Here is a 25,876-nt window from a genome sequence, read left to right on the forward strand (position 1 = left end):
CAGAAGACTTTAGCTCATACAAGGGATCATTTGATCATCTAGTCTGACTTTATGTATAACACAGCCCACAGAACTTTCCCCGAAGTTAAAGTTAAAACACCAGAAGTAAAAACGCATTTGCTTTTCATATCATGATCAATTATATAGATGATTACTAGCACATGCATGAAACATGGTTTATATCATTGCTAGAATCCCTTTAAAAAGATTTATTTCCTCATATTTCATTTCAGACCATGTGTATTATTCCCTAGACAGTTTTATGAATAGATTGCATGCAATTATTCCAGGAATTTACTCTGAAATGACAAATCCATCTACTTCCAACTGAACTCATATATTCATCAGGCTGTTCAAGAGTCCAAATCATTTAGCCAACCCCTGGGATGATTTCTGATCAATGAGAGCAACAACTGATAAGTGACCTCAGTGAGAGAGGTTTTCCCCTGAATTTAGGAAGGATCATTAAATAACTTGACATTGATGAATGCCACACTGAATACGCTCTCCATATTTAACGAGTCCAGATAATCAGTAAAATCCAGAAGTATGTGCTTTCTTCCCGGGCCCCCACCGCACTGGGCAACATTACAAGACAGTAAAATGCCCTTCAAATTTAAGCAACTGGAAGAAGTTACTTGACATTGACAAATATTTCCAAATCTGTGTGCCTAAATTTAGGCTCTTTAATCATATAAATCTGAAAAATAGCCCAAATCTGGTGACTTTCCAGGCAGGCTGCAAAAGACATCTGTTGAACAGGGTTTTGGAGAGGGTAGAGTATGCGTCTCAGTAGGTGGAAGCTTTTTTAAAAAAAAATAGATAGTAAGCCAGAAGAGTTCCCTTTTTGAGTACTTTAATGTTGGGATTTTGCTGTATTAATTATGTATTAAGATACCTAGAGCAGAGATGGACAGCTATAAGGCAGTAGAGGACCACAAAATCCTCTAACATCTTCTAGCAAGCTGGGGTGTGTGTTGGGGGTGGGTCCTCCCAGGGGGATGACACAAGCCTGGGTGGGGCTGGGGTTGGGACAAGTCCTGCCTCTGAGGGGCGGAAGGTTCCAGAACAGGGTGGTTGGAGAGCAAGCTGGGCCTGGCCCCCTGCTTCAGACTGTTGGCTCTCACCACAGCATCATGGAATGCCCGTGTTTGCACCCAGGCCGCCCCTCCACCCTAACACCCAACCCGCTCCCGGCCCTGGTGCTACCAGCTCCCCTGCCCTGAGCTGGGCTGCGGCAGACCTGATGCAGCTGCTGGATTGCCGGTTGCCCATCTCTGACTTAGAGCTTTGTATACGCATCTTTTTTATTAAAATTGAAACAAAAAAACAATATTTGGGCACCTTAATAGATGTGGCCAGAGTTTCAAAGGTGCTCAGCTTCTGCAGGCCCCGTGGACTTCAATGGCAAGTGTAGGCACACAGCTTTTCTGTACAGGGGCATAAATATGGAGTTAGAGGCCTAATTTTAGGTACTGAGGCTGGAATTTATAAAGGGATCTATTTACTAGTCTATACACAGGTTAAATCAAGGCACCCCCCTAATGTGGGCAGAGTTAATACTCAGACTGGGATTTACAAAGGAGTCTAAAATCAGGCTCCCAACTCCCACTGAATGTCAATGGGATTTGAGCACCTAACACTCAGGTGCTTTTGAAAATCCCAGCTGAAGGCTCAAAAACATTGGCCGTAATATCCTACTAAAAAAAATTTGTTTAATAAGCATTAATCTTTTCTTAGAATACAGGACATTGGTGATCCCAAGTACTTCGGCATTAATGCATGGTTTTGCTTTATTATAAAGTCTAGGGACTCTTATTTTTTCAGTTGTGCTGTAAAATTTTATACTACTTCCAAGACTTTAATTCTAATTCTCTAATACATCCTGCATTTTACAATTTACTTACCATGCAAAAGTCAGGTCAGTTGCAGCTCCTGGTCATCAGTGAAATCGTCTGTTTTACCTAGTTTCCCTAATGAGCAGACCATGGTACAGAAAGTCAAATGACTTACCAATGTTGCACAGGGAGTCAGTAACTAAGCAGCTGGGATTAGAACCCAAGATCCCAGCTTCTTATCCATTGCTCTATCAGCTAGGGTGCATTTCCTCTTCCAGGTCATTTTACAAGCTGATAGCCTGATTTTCAGAGGTGCCGAGCACTTCCAGCTCCTGTTGACTCAATGGGAGCTGCGGATGGCCCATATCTTGGGAATTTCGGCATGAATATATTTTAGGGACATATTTTTGTAACGGACCACTCAGTGCAACAAAACCAAGTCTGCTCATGACAGGACTATAGGCTGGGAACTTGCTGCTCTATTTAATTGCATCATAACTCACTCTCTCTCTCTCTGTGTAACTCCTACGGAAATTGAACCATGACTACCCCACTGTATTCTGGCTAACCCAGCCAACCCAGTCATGACTGCTTTACTACATGTATCAAAGTAAAATAGTTATTTCTCCCTGTGTACACTGGTTTATATGCCACCCAAACAGCTCAAAGCAGCCTGCAGTTCAGGACTCTTAGCTGATGCTGGGCTTTCATTTAGCAGCATCCACCTTTTACCATTGCTAATTGGTTAGAGGACTGTGGCACAATACCCAGGCCTGCCATCACCTCCCAGATGGATTATGGCAGTGTAGTTTACTTGGGCTTGAATCAGCCATAAGAAAACTGCAACTAATGCAGAATGGAATGGCACAATTTCAGCAACAGACTACCAAAAGCACAGCGCCCTGGGGCTTCCCCGCATACACTGACGTCTCATAGAACCCTGCTTTGTTATTGTCCAAAGGGCTAAATGATCTGGGCTAAGGAGACTTAAAAGGCCAATTCTGTCTCCAGGATCTTTCAATTAGCCCAGCTCAGGGCTGGTGCCGGAGATGGGACCTTCTTGAGGCTGATCCAAGGCCGTAGAATTCACCCCCAGAGGAACTGAAAGTTACAACTTCACTCCACTCTGGCCTAAATGCCATTGAGAGGGCACTGGCCTGGGGAGTCAGGAATTTGGCCTCTAATCCTGGTTCTACCATTGACCTCCAGGTGTAACCTTGGGTAAGTCACTTCACACCTCTGTGCCTGTTCACCCTCCCTCCCTTTCGCTCTCTTGGCTATTTATATATTGTAAGCTCTTTGGGGGCAGAGATTGTCTTATTCTGCATATGTCCAGCAACTAGCACAATAAGACCCTGTTCTTGGTGGGGGCTCCAATACTATTAGACAAATTATGAAATTTTTAACTTGACTACTCCACCACCACCCACCTAGCGCATTAACTTTAAAAAAAGTACTATACATGCATTTTTCCCCATGAAGACGAACAGAAATGGAGAGGAAACTCCAACTGACAGACGCTACCCTCTCTGTTTAATTTGCTGACTCTGGAAAGTGCTCGGATATGTAGTGATGGGTGTGGTATGGGAACCTAAGAGAATACAAACACAGAAGTAATAGGCTGTCACAAGCTTTCCCATGCACAACTTACTTAAGATTCATTACATTATAGAGGGATGAATTCAAGAACATGGATCTTTTCTTGCTCACAATAATGCAAATTAAAAGCATGCTCACTGTAAGGCTATACAATGCATATTACTACTTGCAGATAACAAGACATGTAATAACCAAAATGCAGCATAAAAGTACCCGATGGTTAATCATGATGATGGGCCCGTTAACAGACATACAAACAAAACTGGTCTAAAATAAATAAGGGAATAGGACTATAAACACTAAAGAGTACGCTAATTTGTTTCTGGTAGAATAAACACCTTGGTAAGATTTAAACCCCCTTCCCCCACTGATTCTTTTATTCAGCGTGGAAGCTCTGTGAAGCCTTCTTAACATTTTGGTGAATTTTATCCTAGGAATGTAATGAGAGTTGGGATAGGTGTCTTCTGAAGAGAGCGTACAACACAATACACAGCATGTGAAATTCAATACCAGAGGTGGTCACGAAATCAAATGATGTGTAGCTGGATTGAAAAAGGGGCTGGATAATTTCTTGTCCACCAATATTTTCAGCTATTCATTCAGGGTGCAATTTGCCCTAGAGTAACAGGAATGCACAAAGTCCCTTTTAAGATCTCAACATTAGGTTTAAGTGGTGTGTAGGGCCACTCCGAAAGGGTGAATTTCACCCTCTCAGTTGTACCTCCTACATGGGGGGAAACTGGAGAGGTACGTACAGCCATTACACCAGCTCTGAGTCACATGTAACCCCTTACACTGGAGATATTCCCTAACAGCCAGATCCAATCAGTTTATAGCCCCCATTTCGGCTGCTGGGGCCACTCTGTTGGTACCAGGTAGGGCCTTTAAAGCTGCTATTAACAGGCTACTGAGGATTCCTGAGCTAGCCCTCCCTGGTGTGCAAGCCCCATTACATGATGGATAGAATCATCAGGATGCTCTGACAGAGCTCTGGTGCACTTTAGGATTAAGCTTTTGATATCTACCAAAAATGGGACTAAGAAAAAGATGACTTTTGACATTGTCATATTTATAAATCTGCAAAAATCTTGGAGAATGAGCTCATGCGCCCCAAAGGAATGTCTATTAAATGAACTGAAACAAAAAACAAATAAAAAAAATCAAGACATCTATCCCACTCCAAGTCTGAAGGATACACAATTCTCTTGTGTTTAGTGGGGGCAAAAAATGAATGGTCCTTAAAGGCTGAAACAACATACAAAATACATACATTCTTTTCTATGTATGTTTTCGTATACAGTAGAACCGCAGAATTACGAACGAACCAGTCAACCACATACCTCATTTGGAACTGGAAGTACATAATCAGACCACAGCAGAGACACTCCCTCACCCCGCAAAAAAAAGCAAATACAGTACAGTACTGTGTTAAATGTGAACTACTAAAAAATAAAGGGAAAGCAGCATTTTTCTTCTGCATAGTAAAGTTTAAAAGCTGTATTAAGTCAATGTTCAATTGTAAACAACCATAATGTTTTGTTTAGAGTTAGGAACAACCTTCATTCCTGAAGTATTTGTAACTCTGAGGGGTTTTATTGTCCCACCTATTTTTGTAGTACCTGAATGTCTATAGATCTGAAGATCAAAAGAGGAGGGCTACATCTCAGATCTAACGAAAATTCACTTTTGCAAAAGTAATCTGGAATGAAAAATAAAATGGGAAATTTCAATAAAATATGGAAATGAGAGACCACCAAATATTTAAGGAAGATTCATCCAGGAACAAAACAAAAGTGATAGCAAATTACTAATCCTTTCTGTACTTTATGGTTAAAAAGATAAATTATACATTAAAAATTTCCCATAAACATTTTAAAACCATTAACAGCTGTTTGTCTGAACCTTTAAGATGTCTTTACTGCCAAGTACTATTTTATAATCAAATTAGACCACCAGCTTTAAAACAAGGCCTCACAATGGGAAAAGATGACACACAAAATATAACAGTAGAAACTGGCGTTAATATGCAAAGCCTTCATTTCAGAACAAACACATGAAATGTATCTTAGAAGACACACCGGACTTTCCCAGCCAGCATGGGATTGTGGGACAGAGTCAGGTCAGGTCATATCACCTGGTCTGTCTGTGACGTCAGTCAACCAATGGGGCAGCTTCACTGACAGGAGCTCTCATTGAGTAATCAAGGTGTTTGCAACAGCTTCCTGAATTGGCTGGCTGCGACAATTGACAAAAGGATGTTAGAGATAGGAGGAGAGCTAATCCACAGCCCTGCCAGGGCAGCATTGTTCCCTACACTACTAGTCCTAGTCTATAGGACTAACTTCTACTCCTGCTAGTCTAGAAGACAATAGTAGTTAAAGAGGTGGAAAAGACCAACTAGCTCACTAGTTCCATAGAAGGATAGACTACAGTGCCAGAGTATGTATTAAATATTAAACTGATACCTCTCACTTCATTTTACCAACATGTCAGGTATATTCTCTCAGTAAGAGGGAAGAACTTAATGCTTTCATTGTCTGAGTCCAGATATTTCAGCCACCTTCATTTTTGCATCCATATTTAGATCATAAAGCGATGGTTATATATATCCACAGGGTAGTCAATTATGTAAATGAGATGCAATGGTAAATGTAAAATTGCTTATCCGGGAGAAAAGAGCTGCTTTGAAGAGCACATTCTATTTACTGTCACCTCTTTTAGCAATGGCAACGCCTGTAATCTCTTGCAAAAGATCCGATTTCATTTTGGAATGCAGATGGATCCTATTTCGCACTTTCCCCTTTGGAAAATGTTGTGTGCGAATTCTGTGTTTGTGAAAGGTGCCAGACTGAGAGCCTTACAGAGCGAAGGATACAATCACAGAACACGCAAGATATAATGGCAATGGAAGCTTCTACCAAAGCATCGAAACCAGGAGAGCAGGGACCAATTCATTGTTGATCTCACTGCTGAAAAAGATTCCAAGGTGCCAGATCGTGGTGAACAGCCAACGGGAAAGTGGTCTGAGCACTAAATAAGCATTTGATGAGAAGTTTTAGTGCCAGTGTCAGAAGGACTGGAAATGAATAGGTAAATGGATCTATAGTCCCTAGGCAACTTTTAAAAATCTCAATCTAATATCTAACGTAACGTGTAGGATGCTTTTCTAAACTTCTTTCGCACTTCTTAATTTTCTTGGAGTGTGCCATGTAACTCACTATGCATAAGTAATAAATAAAAATATTTTCAATCACCAAAAATTGCAAAACATAATCAATTATACATTTTAAAGTGTCACATCCTATTCAACTGAACAGTTATACAATTGCTAATGTAACCAACACTAACAGCATGTCTCTGCAGCATTCTAGTGTCTAGACCACACTAGGCATCAAGCTACAGTGCACATTATGCCACATACAAAGTGCCTTTAAAAGTATTTGCTCATCCACAATTTGCAATTAGTTTTTATGCATAAAACAATGTTCAAGAAGAAAACCACCATAAAAAACAGCCTCACTGGGACTGAACTTTAGCACAGATTGGCCCTGCTTTCCTTACAATTTTTAAATGGTTAAAAAAATTGAATACTACTGGAGTGAGCAGCCTGAATATTTTAAACATGTTAAAAAGATGAAGTGTTTCACAGGGTTTTCTGCAGAACTATGCCAGTTGCTCCTGACTGGCACCCCTGGTATGGGTAGCACAATGCCTCCAAAATAAATACTTGTAGTGTGGTATTTACTTTCATACCAGGAAGTAAACAGAGTTATCCGAGAATCTCATTCAAATAAATAAAGGTATTTATTTGAATAGGCAGTCATGTAATAGACTTCAGTTTTGGATATTTCCTATTATTCAATGGCAAGTCTGTGTACACAGTGAAAGGAATCATGGGAGAATATCACATGGTATCTTGTTCTATGTTTTCATGTACTGTAAAACATTAACTTGTTCCTGCAGTGTTAATGATGGATATTCTAAAATGTCTGTGAATAAAGATTAACTTAATACAGTTACAGTCTGAACCACGATAAACTAAACTAAGTGTCATGCTAATGTGGGCAGGTCTTAAGTTGGTAAATTGTAACAGCTATGCTATTGGAAGATTTTAGCTTGGATATCAGGCATGTCATAATTCCTCCTTGCTTTGGAATGCAATATTCTAAAAATCCAAATTGTTCAATAAGCCTTAAAATTTATTTTTGTGATAAACAATTTCAGAAATTAGGAATACAATCAGGGTATAAACTTTAAGTATTGTGTACATGGAATATTTTATTTCCCTCTTACAAAAACAAAAATCTAAAGATCACTGAGTATTACGTAAGTCTAATGCCCTTGCATTTCTAGTGGTATTATTTCAAGGTATTAATTTTACCCAAACCAACAACAAACCCCCCTGAAGGATTTATGTGTATTTGCTTTGCTGAGCTTTATGTTATTATATAAAGGATGCAAGCTTACTTAATTCCTTCTAGACGTTTTTCCTCACAGTCCACATTTAGGTACAAAAAGCAAGTTTTTCACAAGTTCTTAAAAAGTTTACTTTATTGGTTACAGTTATATAAAATGTACCACGGTAGTCCCATCTAGCTGGTCATTAAGTGCTTGCAACGGCAGAGAGATCTTATACATCTGAGAGATATCCAAGGTTTATTTCATGCTGGAGGAAAAACAAAACAAAACCTCTCTTCATTTGCTTGCCTGCACTTTAAATATATCCAACAAGGCTAAAATGTTTAAAAGCAAGGACAACCCCATTTGTATGTCAAATTGTAATTTTTAATATTTTCATTAGAATAGTCTTTATATCACTCTCCAACAAAAGAAAATATAACTAACAGCAAACTTTAATACAGGCACACTCTCCAGATTAACAACCCAAATCAAAAACAAAAAAGAAATTAATGTAAAATGTAAATCACATATAATACAATTGAAGTGTCCAAAACAATTTAAATAATTTTAAATATTTTATTTTTTTTAAACTTGCTACAAATGCTTTATACAATATTTCAACATAAAGTCCCCATAACAGAAATGTAACAAAATGGGAATGATAGTGAAAGTGAAAGTGGCACAAATTCACCAAACAAGTATTAAACTACAAATTTTAAGAGGTAGATTACTTGTTAAGTCAAGGGGGGAGGGGGAAGGGGAAGAGGGAGGGTGCATAATGAAACTAGCTGCTTTCCATCAACTGAATCATTAATCCGGCAGGGTGTATAAATGCACGAGAAATGATATTTCCATGAAAAGCTCTTTATGAGCAGTAGGTCAATTTGTTGCTTTTAAGTTATTAGATAATGAGGTGTCAGACCTTTTACAGTAATTTTATTATACATTTATCTTTCAAAATATACACCTACACAGCCCCGTTTCTGGCCTGTTTATTAATAAAATAGTACACGGTGTCCAATTATATGGAATTCAGAAATTGGTGCCAGTATTTCATTTCTATAGGAAGAAAGTTTTATTTGCATGTATAAATAGGAGATTGGGAAATTCATAAAATGTCCAAACCTGGTTTTTCCCACATCTATGCAGGGCATCTAAAAGACTTAAAAACAAAAAAGTGGGGGTGGAAGGAGAAAATTCTGTCCTCTCTACTAGTTAATTTAAAAGAAAAGCTTCAGGAGACTCAATACATGACAAAAATACTTTGAGTGCAGCAACATTTGTCGTCCCTGACTCTACAACGAACTATTGATAAAACAGGAACCTGCTTTGCAAAGTTTAAGCTGAAATGTCTTTTTGCATGCCATTCACCAAGATATGGGCAAAACCAGAAATCTGAGCTATCAGTTCAGTGGCAGCAGATTCTGTTCAGTTTAGCCCATATTGTTTCCTTCTTTTATTTATTATTAATAGTACCCTTCTCTTTGTATCTAAAACATCCTGTAGCCCAGCATGTGTATCAGGCACCAATGAAGAAAACATGCCTGACACTAAACATCAGAGCAAGAAGCCTGCAGGCAATCAGCTGCATTTTATGATTGTGAGTCAGTTTCAGCTGGTTTCGCAAGCTTGGTGGATTTCACATCCATTGTCGTAGTGCTTATCCTAAATTGAGCATTTAGGGAATTTTGTTTTGTTTTTACAGGAGGTTCCTAGAAAATAAGAAAAAAAACTGAAGATAAATGACAAAAATAATAGTATAAGCTGCTTATGAACTGAATATGCTTCCAAAGAAAACACAAACCAAAGTGTGAGAAGTAGACTTGAAGACAAACAATTGCTTAGTGAAGCAGATGGTTTTGAAAAATACTTAATTAAGATTTCCTGGAAAAAACAAATGTTTGCGTGCAGAACAGAATCAAAGTTTGCCGACTGATGCCTGGTGTGTATGGCATCAATTAAAGTATTAGGGCAAGAAACCCTTGATTCTTGACATAAATATCAAGGATAAGCAGGCAAATAAAATCCAGGTTTATGAATTTAAATGGCATATTCCTAAAACAAAACAGCAAACTTCCTTTTTAGCTGAACTATCCTTAAGACCAGCCAACAATGCGAGCTGCAATGGGAAATGTATAATACTTGAGACAGAATGTCAAAGCTGTCTCTATGTAAATCCTTATTCATGCCGTGAACACTTTGAAACAACTTCTGTGCGTGCAAAGGATCACTTTTTTTCAATGTGATCTATTATTAAATAGCTAATCAAGATATACATCTCTGGCTCCAAATTCTACTGATTTCCAGTATAATGTCTCACGCAAAATCCTTGGTTACTAACAACAGTTTTACAGACAGCTCTGCAAGACAGCAACTGATTTTGAGGCAAGTACTGTAATACAGAGACATTGATGTTGTGAGATAATTAGGGCTAGCTGGTTTCTCTTGCTCTTTGAAGACATTTTTCTGTATTACTGGCTGACAAAAATTCAAAACCTTTTTTCTGCTTCTCTTTCTTGTGTGTGTGTATTGATTTTGTTTATAGTTCAAAGTAACTGGAGACTATTTCCCCTTTAGCCCACTGGAATAATGCGCCTGTGTTGAAACCTGTACTTTTAGACAAAGTATTTCCTCCAAAGGATCATTAAAAATGAAAGGCCTGCATTATTGTTTAATCACAAGCACTGTACTGCAACCAGAACAACAACAACAGACAGCTCTCTCCCCTATATGAGTTTTGGAACAGTTAATTTGGCAAGAAAAAATATAAAATCAGGCAGTTAAATCTGTCCATCACATCTGATGTTTACTATAAATCACTCAAAGAGGGAGGCACTGCTAAAAGAATTGAAGAAGTATTGAGCAGGAAAACTCAGTGGCCTTGAGGTTGTAAATATGCCACCACATTATCCATTCCAGGATGGAAGGGGCTCAACAGCATTAAAGGATAGGAGATCTCCCAAACTATGGATATCCCTAGACACACAAGAATTCCCAATTATCTCAGAAGCACCTATGCAGAGGGCTAGACCCTTGTGCAATATGCCTAGGACCTATGTTCCCAATATGCCGGGGAGTCCCTAAGTCATCACATTGACCTTGAATCCCTGTCAATACCCACGTCACAACTCCTTTGGAGGGATTGAGAGGTTTGGACCAGGAAGCCAAAAGAATTTCCACCCAGGATTTCTCCGCTGGTTTGCTGGCAGAAAATGCTGTGTAGAGTTGGGAAGCCTGAGTTAGCCATTCTCCCAAAAATTTTCTGAGAGGTTTCTGCTATGCTTTGTGGAGGATAAGGGAGATAATGCTTCTGCTCAGGCTCAACTTGCTGACAAATTTTGGGCCTGATGAGAAGGTTTTCCATTCGTATCGGTAGCTAAAAGTGGAGTAGAGCATTTTGCCCTTAATTATATACTGGGGCAAGTAGTTAACAGATTTTGACCAATAACTGTATTGTTACTATCTCTGCATTTATTTTTTGATTATATTCTTGTATTATTCTATCTGTTATGAAGGCAATACTTAAACAATAGCTGAACCAAAATATTTAGGTAAATAGTTGAGGAATTCAGTCATGATTCTGAACATACAGAACCACTATGTATTAAATCAATGATTACTGTGTTTGACTGCACATTATATGCTGTAGCAAGGTCATGTTATCCAATGACATACAAATTTTGTTAAATATGTTTGCCAGGCTTTCCAATTCGGTTTGCTCCATCCTTCTGTGGATGATATTTCATGATGTCATTTGACAAAATACAGAGATAATGAAATATGTGCAATGTAGCTCAGCATGACTGAGCAACAGATCCTGCTGCAAGTTTTGCAAAGCTCAACCTTCTTTACCTTAAATTTGAGAAAAATTCTAAAAAGACCAGGGAACTGGAAAGCCCACATGCAACGTGTTGCTGTTTTAGTCAAACTTGAAGCTAAAAGCTTACCTGAAGTCTTTTAGTTCTTGTTTTGTACTGCTCTCTTCTCTCTTGTTTTCTATTGTGTCTGCATTAGCTGCCTGCTGTAAGCTCCGAGTGATAGGTCCTCCAACCCTCTCTCTAGATTTTACACTGAACCTATCTGCCTTTTTCTTGTTTGCCACGGCAGACTTACTTGGCAAAACAGCTTTATTCTTTTGTATTCTGACATGCAGTTTCCGGGATGTTTTGCTTGAGATTCCAGAATTATTCTTGGCCACCACTTTAGTTTTTTTTCCCTCAATGTGAGTCATTTTGGCCACTCTTACAGGGCTGGAGTTCCTTAACACTGAAGAGGGACTTGGCTTTTTGGATCTAATTGGAGGTATGAATTTTACATTTTGCTTTGATTTGAAGGATGCAGTAGGCAGCTGAATCTGCACAGGTCCTGAGGTTCGTGCTCTCGTCTTGCCCAAGTGAGCCTGCATACTCTGCATTTTGATCTCCGCATCTGCCGTCCGTCTGCGCTGGTTGTTGCCTTTATCGCCACTTGCAGATGATGAGAAGCTCCCACTTTTTTTGGATGCATTTTTTTTAGAGGAAGGGGAGATGGGTTTTTTGGGACAGCTGTAAGATGCATGTTTGTTCAAACTTCCAATGTAAGTGAATTCTCTATTACAGTAGGGGCAGATGTGAGAGTCTGACTCCGATACACTGTTTTTCAAGTCTGCCTTCTGCTGTGCAGATTTATTTTTTTGCAAGATGGCTTTCTGGACAAGCTGATTTTTCTTCTTCAATGCACTTAGTTTTAGCTTATTAGAAGACATTTTGCTAATCTCAACATTGAAATTAAGTCTTTTAGGTTGTCCCATTCGTCTGAAGGTATTTTTTCCAGTGCCAGCTATAATGACCATGCCATTTTTAGGCTGCACAGTCTGCTTCAGTGGTACTGGATTTTTTTTGGGTGTGTATCTCTTTTTGTCACTGGCAGAGGCACATGCCAAGATGTGTTTGTGTAATTCAGGCATGTTATCAACGCTTTTCCCACATTTTGTACAACGAATGGCAGTAGTAAAGGTCTGTGGAATATTATGGGTAGTGAAATTTGTAGCAGTGGCTCCAATACCCATAGGATTTCGGTGGTGATACTGAAATGGAGGTGGTTTAAAGCTCGGATAGTGTTGATTGAGGCCCAAACGAACATCTGGATCTTTTGACTTTACTCCCGAAGCCATTATTTTTATGGTAGTATAAAGCTCTTCAGAGGAGTCATTTAGATCTTCCTCCTCTTCTTTTGAGGGTTCTAAGGAAACTTCTGGTAGGCTTTGCATATGTTCTACATTTGCCTTACTGGGATCTGTAAAATTCTGGGGTCTTAGAGTCCCACTTTCAAACTCATGATGTGTGCATTCTTTGTCTGGATGGAGATCTCGCTGATGTTGTTGCAAATTGCACAAAAAGGCAAATTCCTTTTTACAGACTGAGCATACAAAGATATTTCCTACTCCATGAAGCAAAAAGCGATGTTCTGACAAGTCAGTTTTCTCTCTAAATAGCTGTACGCAGAATTCACATTTGAAGGGCCATTCTTCAGCATGAACAGATAAATGCTTAGTTAGGTCTTTAATAGAAAGAAAAGGTGATTCACAGACATTGCACACAAAGCTTTTACTGAACGTTTCCTGAACTACATCTGCTTCACTTGAAGTCTCTGGATCGCCTCTTGGCTTCAGGTGCTCACTTTCCATTTCCTCTTGTTTAAAAGCTATTATGGGGAGAGTACTTTCCAGATTATCAGCAGGGGAAACAACTGAAGAAACTACTGAAAGAGGAGGAGGAGAAGGAGATGAGAAAGAGGAAGAGGAAGAGCAAGAGGAAGAAGAGGAGGACGAGGACGACGACGAGGAGAAAGAGGAGGAAGATGAGGACGATGATGAGGACGAGGAGGACGAGGAGGAGGAGGAGAGGTTTGGAGGACCAGGTGATGCAGTAGTAAAAAGTTCAACAGAAGGAACAGGGGATGGAGAAGGAGATACTGTAGGTGAAAGGACTGGAAGTGGGGACTGTGTAGCAGTGTTACAGAGTGGTGATGGGCACGGACTGGGAGTGACACTGGCAGAGGCATCTGGAAGTGGTAAAGGAATAGTAGGAAGGAGTGGAGGGGGTGGCATAGCAAGTGTTAATAGAGGAGGACAGGGTGGTGGGGAGGAAGGATTTGTTGGCGTTAGAAGAGGGGGCAACTGACATGAGGAGGATATAGCAGATGTTTGAGGCAAAGGGGAAGCAGAGGAACTATGAGAAGGGGACTCAACGGTAGGTGCTGACAGACCACGATCAACTTCAGTTTCTGGCTGGGGTACTGCTGATTTACATGGACTTGGGCTTCTATTCAAAGTCAAATCTGGTGTGCTTTCAGTAGCTACATCCGTTCCGTTATATTCATTCAGCAGAACTTTTTGTAACATGCATGTGGTTGGTTTCTTCTTTTTAATACCACTACATGCTGGCTGCACTGAATTATTTTCTTTGTATTCCTTAACTTCAGTGTCATTATATGGCTTCTTATTCACACTTAGATCCAACACTGATTCCCAAGGAACCTGAGTCTTGCTTTTGACATCAGACCTTTGTTTTACACCACTAGATAAATCCAGTGGCTGCTGGTTGCACACACTACCAAAAGTTGGAGTTGTTGTCCATTCCTTAGATATTTTATAGTCTTCAAAGCACAGAGGACTCATAGTCTGTCTTTCCTCCCTTCCACATAAGCTCCATGCAGGTGAGTTGCTGTGACTTTCTAATTTTGGCATCTTTGAACCTAGAACTGTATCATTCCACATGGTTTTTCCATCACCTTGTTTGCTGAAGTCTCGAAGCGCAGGACTGTGCTGTGGAGAACTGGGAGGAGAGCTGGTTCTCCTTTTAAACCTACTAGATACTGAAGGCAAAATGGGTGAAGATGTAGCAGAAGGACCTAATTTAGGGATTTCAGTTGCTGCTGCTGCTGGAGTTATCTTATTACTATCTTGTGTCTGAAGAAGTTGTTTTAACTTGGACGACAAATAAACACTTTTTTCTTTATGAAAAGGTAAGCTCTCAGCTGTTGAAATGCTAAGAGGAAGACTTAACGAACATGAAGGAGTTATAGGTTCTGGATCTATTTCAGTTTTTATTTTAGGTAAAAGAGGAGGGCTGGCAGTCCTCCTCTTTTTGGATTCATTGCTTCCACCGCTAGAAGGCTCCTTAGGAAGATCAGTGATGTGTGTTTGTGTAGACTTTAAATTTTGAGAAATTTCCACTGTGACTGGACTAAGTAAACAATTTATTCCATACAGATCTGCAGGATTGGATTCCATCTCAATCACATCACAATTGCTAGTGCTACTGTTGGACTGAATTTTACCATCAATATAGTAATTTAAATTTTCTGAGATATTGCTAGAAATATCCATAATATATATGTCATCTGCTTCACCATCCTCTTCTAATTCTGTACTTGCTATATACACGCTCTGGGCTGGTTGGGCCTGCTCAATTTGAAGTTGTGGTTCCTCAAGAATGAATCCTTTTCTCCTGACACCTTTGGGAATAAGATGACGCTCATGAACCCTACGCTGGTGCCTACGCATGTTAGTATGAGTTCCAAAAACTTTTTTACAATATTTGCAAGGATGCAATTCTTTGGGTTCCTTGTTCTCCTCAACAAAGGTAGAATTTGACATTTCTTGGGAGACCTTCTCAGAATCCAAGACTGTGAAGTCTTGCACAAGATTGGAAACGTTGACTTCATCTTTAAGACCATCATCTGCAAATGTCCGTCCATCAGCAACATCAGACTGCGGGGCCGAAGTTAGTGTTAAGAATGGTTTCCTTTTTGGCCCTGCTTCATGACGCCGTTCATGCCTTCGCCGGTTAATTTGAGTGCCAAAGGCTTTCCCACAGTATCGGCATTTGAAAGCATGATTGACACTAGATATATGAATATGCATGTGGCGTTCAAGTCCTTGCTTTGTTGTAAACTTCCTCTCACAATGCTGACAGGGAAACATAAATGTTTCCTGGAGGTCACCATTAGATACACCTTTTGCTTTAGGAATTTTTACAACAGGTGTTTTCTTCGGGGAGTTCTCTGGAGATTCTTCCGATATGCTGTTTTGTTCCTCCATAGAGTCTAGCTTTTCTTCACACACTGCTGTAGGCTCTTTTCCAGAACTTTCTTCAGGTAAATTAGCATCTTCCTCCTCCTCCTCCTCCTCATCTTCCTCATCTTCCTCCTCCTCCTCCTCATCTTCCTCCTCCTCCTCCTCATCTTCCAAATCATCTGATCCACAAGTTATTGCTCCTGGTTTGTCTTCAGGCATTGTTCGTGGCTCACTGGTAGGACTTGGGATCATTAGTTTTGGAAGAACATCTTGATTTACCATCTCCTGAATCACAGCTGTTTGTTCCAGTGACAGCACAGCAGAAACAGATGGCTTTTCATCTTCCTCTTTATAGTCTAAGAAAGAAAGAAAAGGAGGAAGAGAAAGAAAAGCATTAGTGAATTTAGCAAATTTTCCACAATATTATAATCCCTTTCATTTCCTGTGTCCCCCTGCCAATATGTTCAATATTTATGAGTACTAGTATGCTACTGTTTCCTATTGTTAAGATGCAGTGCTTAGAACAAAAAACTGTATTCATATTTTCCTGTTTGCACTTTTTTGACCAACACGTAGGGGACTGAATTCAATACACTGAGAAACTGAGAATTACTGCTAACATTGTGGCCAGCTAAGCCTTTTCCAAGAAAGAGAGCAGGGTGTTGGTACATTTCACTGTGTATTTCTGGATATTAAAACAAAAATCATCAGATGAAATTAATTGACTTTTGTCGCCATTTTTAAACTCAGAGAAACAAGACCTTAAATTTGAACTCTGCCTGGACACACATCTAAGAAGTCAGCCAAATAAGTTTTAGAATTTGGCTGAAAACTAAAATTACTTTAAATTTTGTTTATAATACACCAATCTGGGTTTGTTTGGTGTTTTTAAACACATTGTAAAACACATTATTCGATCCAATTTGTTATTTTCCATTCCCTAAATTCTGTTTCATGAGTAGCTGTAGAATCCCCACAGGCACAGCCCACCCTCTTCTGAATCAGATACACTATGAGCATCATTTGCTGCAGTAAACTGGCTCTGAAGGCACCTTTGTATGCCAGTTTCATCTACCTGCCTTCAGACATCATCAATACCTCCTGATGAAGGGAATGCAGCTATCCTGCTGATAACAAGTGCACAAGCAGAGTACGTCAGCAGAGCAGCTATGCAGTTAAGGCAAAAATTTCTCCCCTGCCTCCTTTATATGTCTAGCTTGGGAATGCTGGGGTATGCGGGGGGGAAGGGAGGTGTCAGATTCCCAGGATTACTAGTTTTTAGTGGGTTGGTCAGAGGGTAGTTGGAGGAAAAGATCTTGAATGAAGCCGGTAGTTACATGCTGCCCTTACCTCCTTCAATTATATCTCCCACTGGTCCAACAACAAAGCCAGGGAAGACAGACTTTACATTCCTGATATTTCTAAACCAAAAAAACAATCAGGAAAAAAAAATCTTAAAGATCTTTCAGGCCTTTAAAATATACATCACAATGTGAAAACGGGCAGAAACCAATTTTCAAAAATATGCTCTGCAGGTCACCTTTAAGACAGACTGCATCAATTGTTGTGTGAGAATTTTTAGAGGTGGTATTTTATTCTGTTTGCATTATACTGCACTTTGTTTTATTCTGTTGTATAGCAATCCAAATGGCTGGGCAAAAGGCTAGGGCAGCCAGTGGCTATATAATAAAATTATTATACCATGATTCCCAAAGTCATTTGGTACTACATCTTGATCCTATTTCTAAGTTTCAGAAGACGTAAATTTAAAATAAGGACTTCTTTATTATGTTCCATCTGAAGGTTCGGGATTTTGTGTTTAAATTCTGTACTAAGCTAACTCTTCTGCACTGTATAAAGTGTGAACAAATAACATACTTCTCTGAACGTACAACTAGTAACTTCAAGTTATTTAACACTACAAGATAGCTGGGCACACAGTATAAACATTTTTATAGTGCTGCTGGTTTTAGTATATAATGCTATATATATCCTCCTTTAATTCAATACAATACCTAAAGAAATTCATATGAGAACTGAAAAATCTTACCTTTTTTAAACTCCCTCATATCTGTGGAAGTAAAATCCAAATCAGTCTCTCTCTGCTTTGTATCTATTGCCTTCCTTCCTTTGTTTTTACACTCCTTTTTCTTCCCTGAAAAATAATACAAAAAATTTGTCTACTGCTGCTCAACAATTTTTTTAAAAAAATTTGAGTGACAAAATTCAAAACCCAGCTTTAGAAAAACTGCACATTTTTGAATAATTACTACATTTTCCTGAGGAACATAAATGGCACATCCTCAATTAAAAAAAAAAAAAAAAAAGATAGCAACATTCAAAGATTATATTAAGTGTATGCAAAAAGATTGCTAAAGGGCAAAGCACAGAACAAAGGAAAAAAAGGTGACTTGCAAGAAATTAACAGTTTAGCCAATTTAATTTTGATACCTGTTTCGTCACTATAACTGATAAAGCAAAATAAGCCTACAAACGCCTAGAGGAAAAATAAATGATCAGTACAAGGTAAGATGAGTTTGTCAGAAACAAAAACATGCTGAACTAGTTTTCTTTCACTGATGGCACAAAGAGGATCAAGAAAATGCAGTGTAACTCAACTAACTCAGACACAGTTATCTGACATCTTCATAGGTATACTAGACAAACAAGACTTCTATAAGGATGATGTTACACATTAATGGTATCTTAGACAATTTTATGAGACAAGGTGGGAGAGGTAATATCTTTTATTGGACCAACTTCTGTTAGTGAGAGACAAACTTTCGAGCTCACACAGAGCTCTTCTTCAGGTGTCTCTCTCACCAACAGAAGTTGGTCCAATAAAAGGTATGACCTCACCCACCTTGTCTCTCTAATATCATGAGATCAACATGGCTACAACGCCACTGCACTCTTTAATGCTTTGTGTCAATTTGAGAAGTGCTGTCAACTGGTATTCCACATGGGTTCCATATACTTCTGTGTAGGTTTTCAAAATAATTCTACATCACTTTTCAGCCATGACTTGGAAGAGCGTGATACAAAAAGCAGAGGAATCATAAATATTCCAAAAGAAAATATTAAAACACAGTATGATTTTTACAAACTGGAGAAAGATGAAATCAATTAAATTCAATAAAGGTAACTATAAAGTGGTTTACATAAAAAGAGTAATCAAATATAAAATTGGGTAACAGTTGTTAGTGAGCAGAATTACAGAAAGATAGGGATGATGAACATAATATACGTGAATAATGCAATGCTGACACAAAACCAGAAAATACTAAAGGAACACTACAAGAAAGCAAGTCAGGTAGCTGGTCTGCTCTATCAGACTTTGGTTAGGCCTTACTTGGGAATGCTACATGTAACCTTTGGGCAGCACATTCTGATACACTCGACAAAGTTAAGAGAATAGGAAAAAAAGGAATAGTTTAGACAATAAGACCTATCATGAAAGCTTAAGAACCAGACATGCTTACTACAGATGAGAGGACAGACAATTCTCTCCCCGAGAAATAGCTAATGTGAGACAGAAAAGAATACGGAGAAATTCTCCATCCAAGAAGCTGTAGCAAGAAAAAAAAAACATAGGTCAAATATAACTTTGTAACTATAGCCAATATGTTGCTCTCCATTTGTGTCTGTACTATCTGCAAAGGGAGGCCTTCTCAGGGAAAAAAAAGGCCCAAATATGGAATTATCAGAAGACTTAGCCAATGATTTGAAAGATGCACAGAAACTTCATTTACAAATTGGCTTTGAGGGTATACTCTCCAGAGTTCTCCTCCTGCTCCTATATATGGTGTCTCTTCATCCAAATCTATGATATTCAAAGGGTAAGGGATAGGCTCTCACAGGTGTATGAAGGGTGGAAAAGTGTTTATTTACATCTTCATTCTGGGTAAACTTTCCATCCTTGAAAAATCTCACACTTCTGATACATTGATGAATGCTACATATTTCCCTTGCAGCTAATGGCTTGTCTACATACGGAGTTATTCAGTTATTCAAAAGTGGATTAAGTGAAACAGGAAAAAGGAACTCTTATTCCAAAATAAGATGGTCAACATATGGAATTATTCAGGACTAGCTACGGTACTTTAAATGCACACCCTACCTTAATCTGAATTAACTTTCAACGGTAAACAAGCCCTAAAAACAGCCATCTCTTCTGAAAATGAACACCTCTGCCTACCCAGCTGCTAGAATGGTACCGCTACAAGAGAAGTAATACATCCTCTGCCAGGCTATAACAGGGTTTAAACGAGAACTGGATAAATTCATGGAGGTTAAGTCCATTAATGGCCATTAGCCAGGATGGGTAGGGAATGGTGTCCCTAGCCCAGAGGTGAAAGTAAGCTGGTACGCCCTGGTACGGGGTACTGGCAAGAGCCAGTGCGCCACACCGGGGTGGATCGGCTTCCCCAGGCGCAATTTAAAGGGCCTGCAGCTCCCAGCAGCAGCTGGAGCCCCCGACCCTTTAAATTGCTGCCAGAGCCCCACTGCTGGAGCCCTGAGGTAGCGGCCGCGGGCTGAGGCGGCGATTTAAAGGGCCCGGAGCGGTAGCGGCGGCAGAGCCCTGAGCCCTTTAAATCGTCCCCAGAGCCCCACCGCAGCTTCCCCAGGGCTCCAGGGATGATTTAAAGGGCCAGGGCTCCGGCTGCCGCTACCGCCCAGGGCCCTTTAAACCGCTGCCAGAGCCCCCGGCTGCCGCTGTTACCCCAGGGAGGGGGAAGGAGGAACTACGCTGCTGGTACAGGGTGGGCCGAGGCTGGCTCTGACCTCCTTCAGCCCCATCCCTTCCGCCCGAAGCCCTGCCCCTCCTGGGGGCCAGAACCAGCCCCAGCCCAGCCCCATACCGGTAAGTCCCTAGACTTACTTTCACCCCTGCCCTAGCCTCTGTTTGTCAGAGGGTGGAGATACATGGCAGGAGAGAGATCACTTATGTTCTTAGGCCTCTCAGACATAAAACTTTCTAATACACGACCTTCTGGCCAGAGATGTGAAATGTATTCTGGAATCCATGTCTCTCACTTAGAAGCACACTCTCCTACCTAAGAAGCCATTGGACTTGCCTCATATGAACCATTTTGAACTTAAATCTGAGATTATTCCTTTACTCTTAGAAGTATTTTGCACGTCTTTTGCTGAAAGTTTTTCCTCTCTATTCCTACTGAAACTTTCTAACCTTCTGACAGAAATGTTTAAAGATCAAAGAAAGATCAGCTTCACACTAGAGAAAATAATTACTAGTTTTTATTTGGACACCATTGATGTATGAACTAATTTTGTATTTTCTCCCTCTTTTTTGATGAACTTAGATTTAATTAGTTGTCCAGCTTTCTCAGGGTGTTTCATTCCATTTTTGGTTATTTTCTTATTTTTTACCTTAACAGATTTTTATCAGATCAAGAGATCACTATACATTACAATTTTTTATTTTTATTTTTTGCCATCTCTGGATCACACATTACTATTTGCAATGCTTTCTCTCAACTGAGCAGCTTTGTGCCTCATCTTATCCCCAAATACTATAATGTTTTGTCTCTAAGAACTTCCCTGACTATCATACCTACCTGGAATTGTGTGATAGGGCATCATTATCAAGTGCTGGGAAAATGCAGCTGGAGACTAATCAGAAGTTTCAGCATGCTTTCTGATGCTCCGACTGACCATAATGAGTTTCTCTGTGCATCTTTACCTGCCAAGCTCCGCAATTCAATATTATATGCCATTAGTCAGAACCTCTGATAACCTTTGAAAGAAAAGGATCCACAGCCATGGTCTTCAATGCAATTCCCTATCTGGGCACAAAGGGCTTCAGAGCTGTGTGATGAAGTGGGACTGTTCTTAATGTTGTCTCTGAATATTGTGGGGGTGCCTCAGTTTCCCCTATGCAGGTCTTAAGTATCTAGGTGGTGGGATAAGGGTGTATGATCGTTGCAGAACCCTAGAGGGCAGGTGTGTGCAGGGTTCTGGACACAGAGAATGGCAACTGATGGCCTGGCCCTTGCCCCCTGCAAAGTGAGAGCTAAAGGGTTGAAGACAAAGAGATGAGGTGACCTCCTGGCCGGGGAAAGGGACAAAGCCCAGAGGAGGAGGGGCTGGAGGGTATGTCAGTTTGGGGCTGGCTGGGGACGAGGAGTGAAGTGCAGACGTGGTTGTCTGGCTCACTGCCCCCCAAAATGGACCCGGCTTGGGGTCCTGTTCTCTGTACCTACCTACAAGCTCTGGTTTAGACCGTGTTCCTGTCATCTAATAAACCTCTGTTTCACTGGCTGGGAGTCACGGCTGACTGTGGAATTGGGGTGCATGATCCTCTGGCTTTCCCAGGACCCCACCTGGGCAGACTCCCTGTGGGAAGCGCATGGAGGGGCAGAGGATGCTGAATGCTCTGAGGTCAGACCCAGGAAGGTGGAAGCTGTGTGAGCTGTTTGCCCTGCAGACAGTCTGCTCACAGAAAGGAGACTTCACCAAAGTACTGCTTGGCTTCGTAGGGAGCAGTTCCAGACCATCGCTCGGGGACTCCGTGACAAGCTGTACACATCCAAATATCAGTGCTAACACACCTGTCATCCCTGCTGAAGCTCACAGCAAGTGTAATTGATGCAACTGCACCTCTGGGACCAAAAGTAAAAAATATTAAAAAGGCTCAAACGTTCACTTCAATAGAGTCTAGAAACCATTGTACACACCAAGTGCCATTATGTATCCTTTGGACACTGCCTCTAATGAGCTTTGAAACAAGGTATGGGTTGAAACCCAACAACAGAATTTTGAGAGCACAAGCAAAATTCCACAGCTCCTTCTCTCACCTTCTGGTGAAGCGGGAGTTGGGGTGAAGAGGAAAATTGGGTCTCCTGGTCCATATGCCAAGACCTCTAGTGTTCTGAAGTAGTCTGACCCACAGTCTCCCCTTCCATACACAGAGGGAAGCATTCCACTCGAACAAAGGAACGTGTTCAGAACCTGAAATCTCTAGGAGCCTCACCTTTGCATCAAATACGGTGGTGGCTGAGGACTATATTTTGCGGGTCCTACATGCTGTGGCAGCTGGAGCTACAGTAGATTAAAACTATTTCTCGAACAGAGTGGAACAGGTCACTGGGCACTTTTAAACCTATGGTGCCACCTCTAATGTGACTGCTATATGACCTTTGAAATGGAAACACAACTAACTCTTCACTTCTGATAAGCTGAGACATGCATTGTGATAATTAAGAGGCTTGTTAAATGATGTAGAAAACAATCACAAGGGCTTTGCTTTTGTATTTTTTTTAAATGATAAAGAGAATGCAAACTTTCCCAAGTTTCATCCATTTGTACAATACACTACCAAAAATATCATCCCCACTATGACCTGAAAAACGAAAGAAGAACAGTCTTCATAACTGAAGTTATTTAACCTACAGCTAAAATTAATGGGTCATCTAGTTGCTTATGGGCTACTAAAAATTCCTCTCTCAATATCAAGATGAAAAGAAGGTAATTTCCAAGCCCCCTCTAGACAGCCTCCTGCTTTTAAAAAAAAAAACAAACCCTAGTTGATATACTTGGAACATTTTTAAGTTCATGGCCTTTAAACAAATAATTTGAAGAGAAGATTCATCTGGAACCTACTTGCCTTTATTCAGAATAGCCAACAAGCTGACTTGCATGTATATATAATTTTAGATTAGTCAGATCAATTTGCAAGGAGTAATGGAAGTATCTGTTGCTTTTCAACAGGTTGGGGTTTTTTGTTTTTGTTTTTAAACACATACAGCAGTTAGCCACATCTTGCCTTTTTTCAGATTCTGGTCTGCTTATAAAAAAAGTGTTCAAGACAGACAACTCTCAAAGACCTGCATGTTTTATCCAACACATTTCCAAGCAAAAGCAATAACCACGACACTGATAAGAACTGATACCAATGATCAGCTAATGAATTGTTGCCCCTTCATTTTCTTTTACTTTAAGACTTCAAGACCAGCAGAAGACCACAGAGGAAAAAATACAGTACTGAACCTGGTGGAAGCCTGAGTATAAGTACACAGGTGCACTTACCATCAGGTTCCTGAAGGGTCCTACATGGCTGCTACTGCCAGCTGAATCCTCCACTTGGTCTAAACAAGAAAGATACAGGAATGAAACACAGGGAAAGTGAAATGGAAACAATGACTAAAGAATAAATGAAAGGTAGAACCAAATATATATGTATATGCATAAAAAGAATTGCAGAAGAAGACTGCAAAAGAAAACTGAATGAAAGAAACAGAGGGAGAACAGCTATACTGCCTACAATGACAAAGGTCAAAAGGGGAATGGCCACAATTTGCACATTTTGACTTTCAGTGCAACGTTCTGCTGATACCAATTGTGTTTCCCTTCTCTCTCCTGCCACTCATGCAGCATTCTGTAGGCAATAGGGTGGGTGTGCCGACTGCTTGCCCACCATTGCACTATCTAACCACATGGGTACAAGAAATCCTACATTACTGACTTTGGGCCAGATCCTCAGCTGACGTAAATCAATGTAGATCCATTGATTTACATTAACTGAGGAGCTGTCCCTAGAAGCCTGCAAATCAATCTGTTGGATGAACTTCAACTGTGTTTAGCAAAAAGTAGCACCCTCTCTATTTATCCCTAATGTAAAGGGCTGGCAACATTTTATAGCTCAGACCAGGACAACAGCCTCAAAACAATCTATAGTACTTATGCTGATGTGGACTTTGCTAATAACCAAAAGCTGCAGTAAATTAAATCCTCTGCTGATGGTGATTTTTGGAGAGATGGAAGACGACACGTATATGCCAGGAGGGGGGATATCCATCTCCATCTTTTCCTAAAATTGGAGCTGCAGAAAGATCAACAAGCATTACCAGATTTGCCAAGGTGCTGCTGTCTCAAAGGGATACCCGACTAAAATAATAAGGCTTCAATGGGATGCAGAGTGTGCCATAACTCAATATGTGGATCTCATAGTTAATTCTTCTCTCTCAGACAGTGCTCTGATCATATATAAGTACAGAACACATTTCTCTACACCAAGAACCATGGATAATGTTTAACAAAAATCACTGGTCACCAAAGGTCAAAAATTCCCTCGAACTCTAAAATCAACGTATCAAATTGCAACTGGCTGTGCATAGATACATACCTCTAGAAAAATACTCTACACAGATGCTGCTGCTGAAGCACACAACAGAGAATGGCTGCCGAAAAATCCTGGCTCCCCCGAAAAACAAGGGAGGAGCTACTTCATCTTAAAAGGAACCTCCAAGAGCAATAATGACTATGGCCAAAGGGCAAGAATTCACATTTCAGTCCACATCCACTCTGGACTACACCATAACCACTACACTCAGTTCTCAATGTAAGGTATTTTTTCTCTGAGTAACAGCAGAATGGGCAGAAGAGGACTGCCTATGTCCAGAATACAGACGCACATTAACAATAATTTTGCAGTTATGTTTGCCTGCCTGGTTTTGGAGGAAACGCTGAATTACATCAATCTCCAGGCACCTGCAGCCATCTCACTTGTTGTATATTCTAGATATAAATGCAGTTTACACATATGGAAAGACCAAGTCCAAAATAGAAGAGACATTGTTCCAAAAATGTTAAGTCCATGTTAGAGAAATACAAGAACAATTTAAAGTTCTGCATGACTTAAAATACTCTATTTGTAAATGTTATGTTTCAAACTTGGTATAACTAGGTAAGACAGGGACAGCCAGCTCTTTTTTCACCCCGATTTACTTCCTTCTGAATTTGTCATCCTTCCACATGCACATGAGAAGCAGCACAAAATACAGGTGAGAACATGCTACAGTGCTAACTTATGCATTTTTAAATTTTTGTGTGAACTGTAAGAAAAAGAGTTGCAAAGCACAACTCTGTCTAGAATAGAGCCCAATGTGTTTAATAACTCAGGTTGACTGAATGGGTCAAAAATTAAAATGATGACATGCAGAAACATGCTAGCAGCAAT

The 25,876-nt window shown here is 40.1% G+C and overlaps 1 protein-coding gene across 7 annotated transcripts in view; it reads right to left on the reverse strand.

The window, feature by feature from the left end:
• PRDM2 (PR/SET domain 2) overlaps positions 1-25,876 on the reverse strand; it is a gene marked incomplete at its 3' end in the record, with an annotated part of 120,018 nt that overhangs the window by 16,964 nt on the left and 77,178 nt on the right. For 4 of the 7 annotated variants that reach the window (XM_084651387.1, XM_084651388.1, XM_084651386.1 and 1 more), the window contains 2 exons: positions 17,948-18,052; positions 11,786-16,253 (listed from right to left, as the gene is read on the reverse strand). In XM_084651387.1, the coding sequence (XP_084507513.1) occupies positions 11,786-16,253; positions 17,948-18,052 (4,573 nt within the window). Of the gene's footprint in view, positions 1-7,970; positions 8,104-8,400; positions 9,551-11,781; positions 16,254-17,947; positions 18,053-25,876 lie in introns of those variants that run through there. The other 3 variants (XM_084651390.1, XM_084651389.1, XM_084651391.1) reach the window with 3 other exon arrangements.

This window comes from Lepidochelys olivacea (genome assembly GCF_965140295.1).
Source record: "Lepidochelys olivacea isolate rLepOli2 genome assembly, chromosome: 18".
In the NCBI taxonomy this organism is placed as follows: Eukaryota; Metazoa; Chordata; order Testudines; family Cheloniidae; genus Lepidochelys; species Lepidochelys olivacea.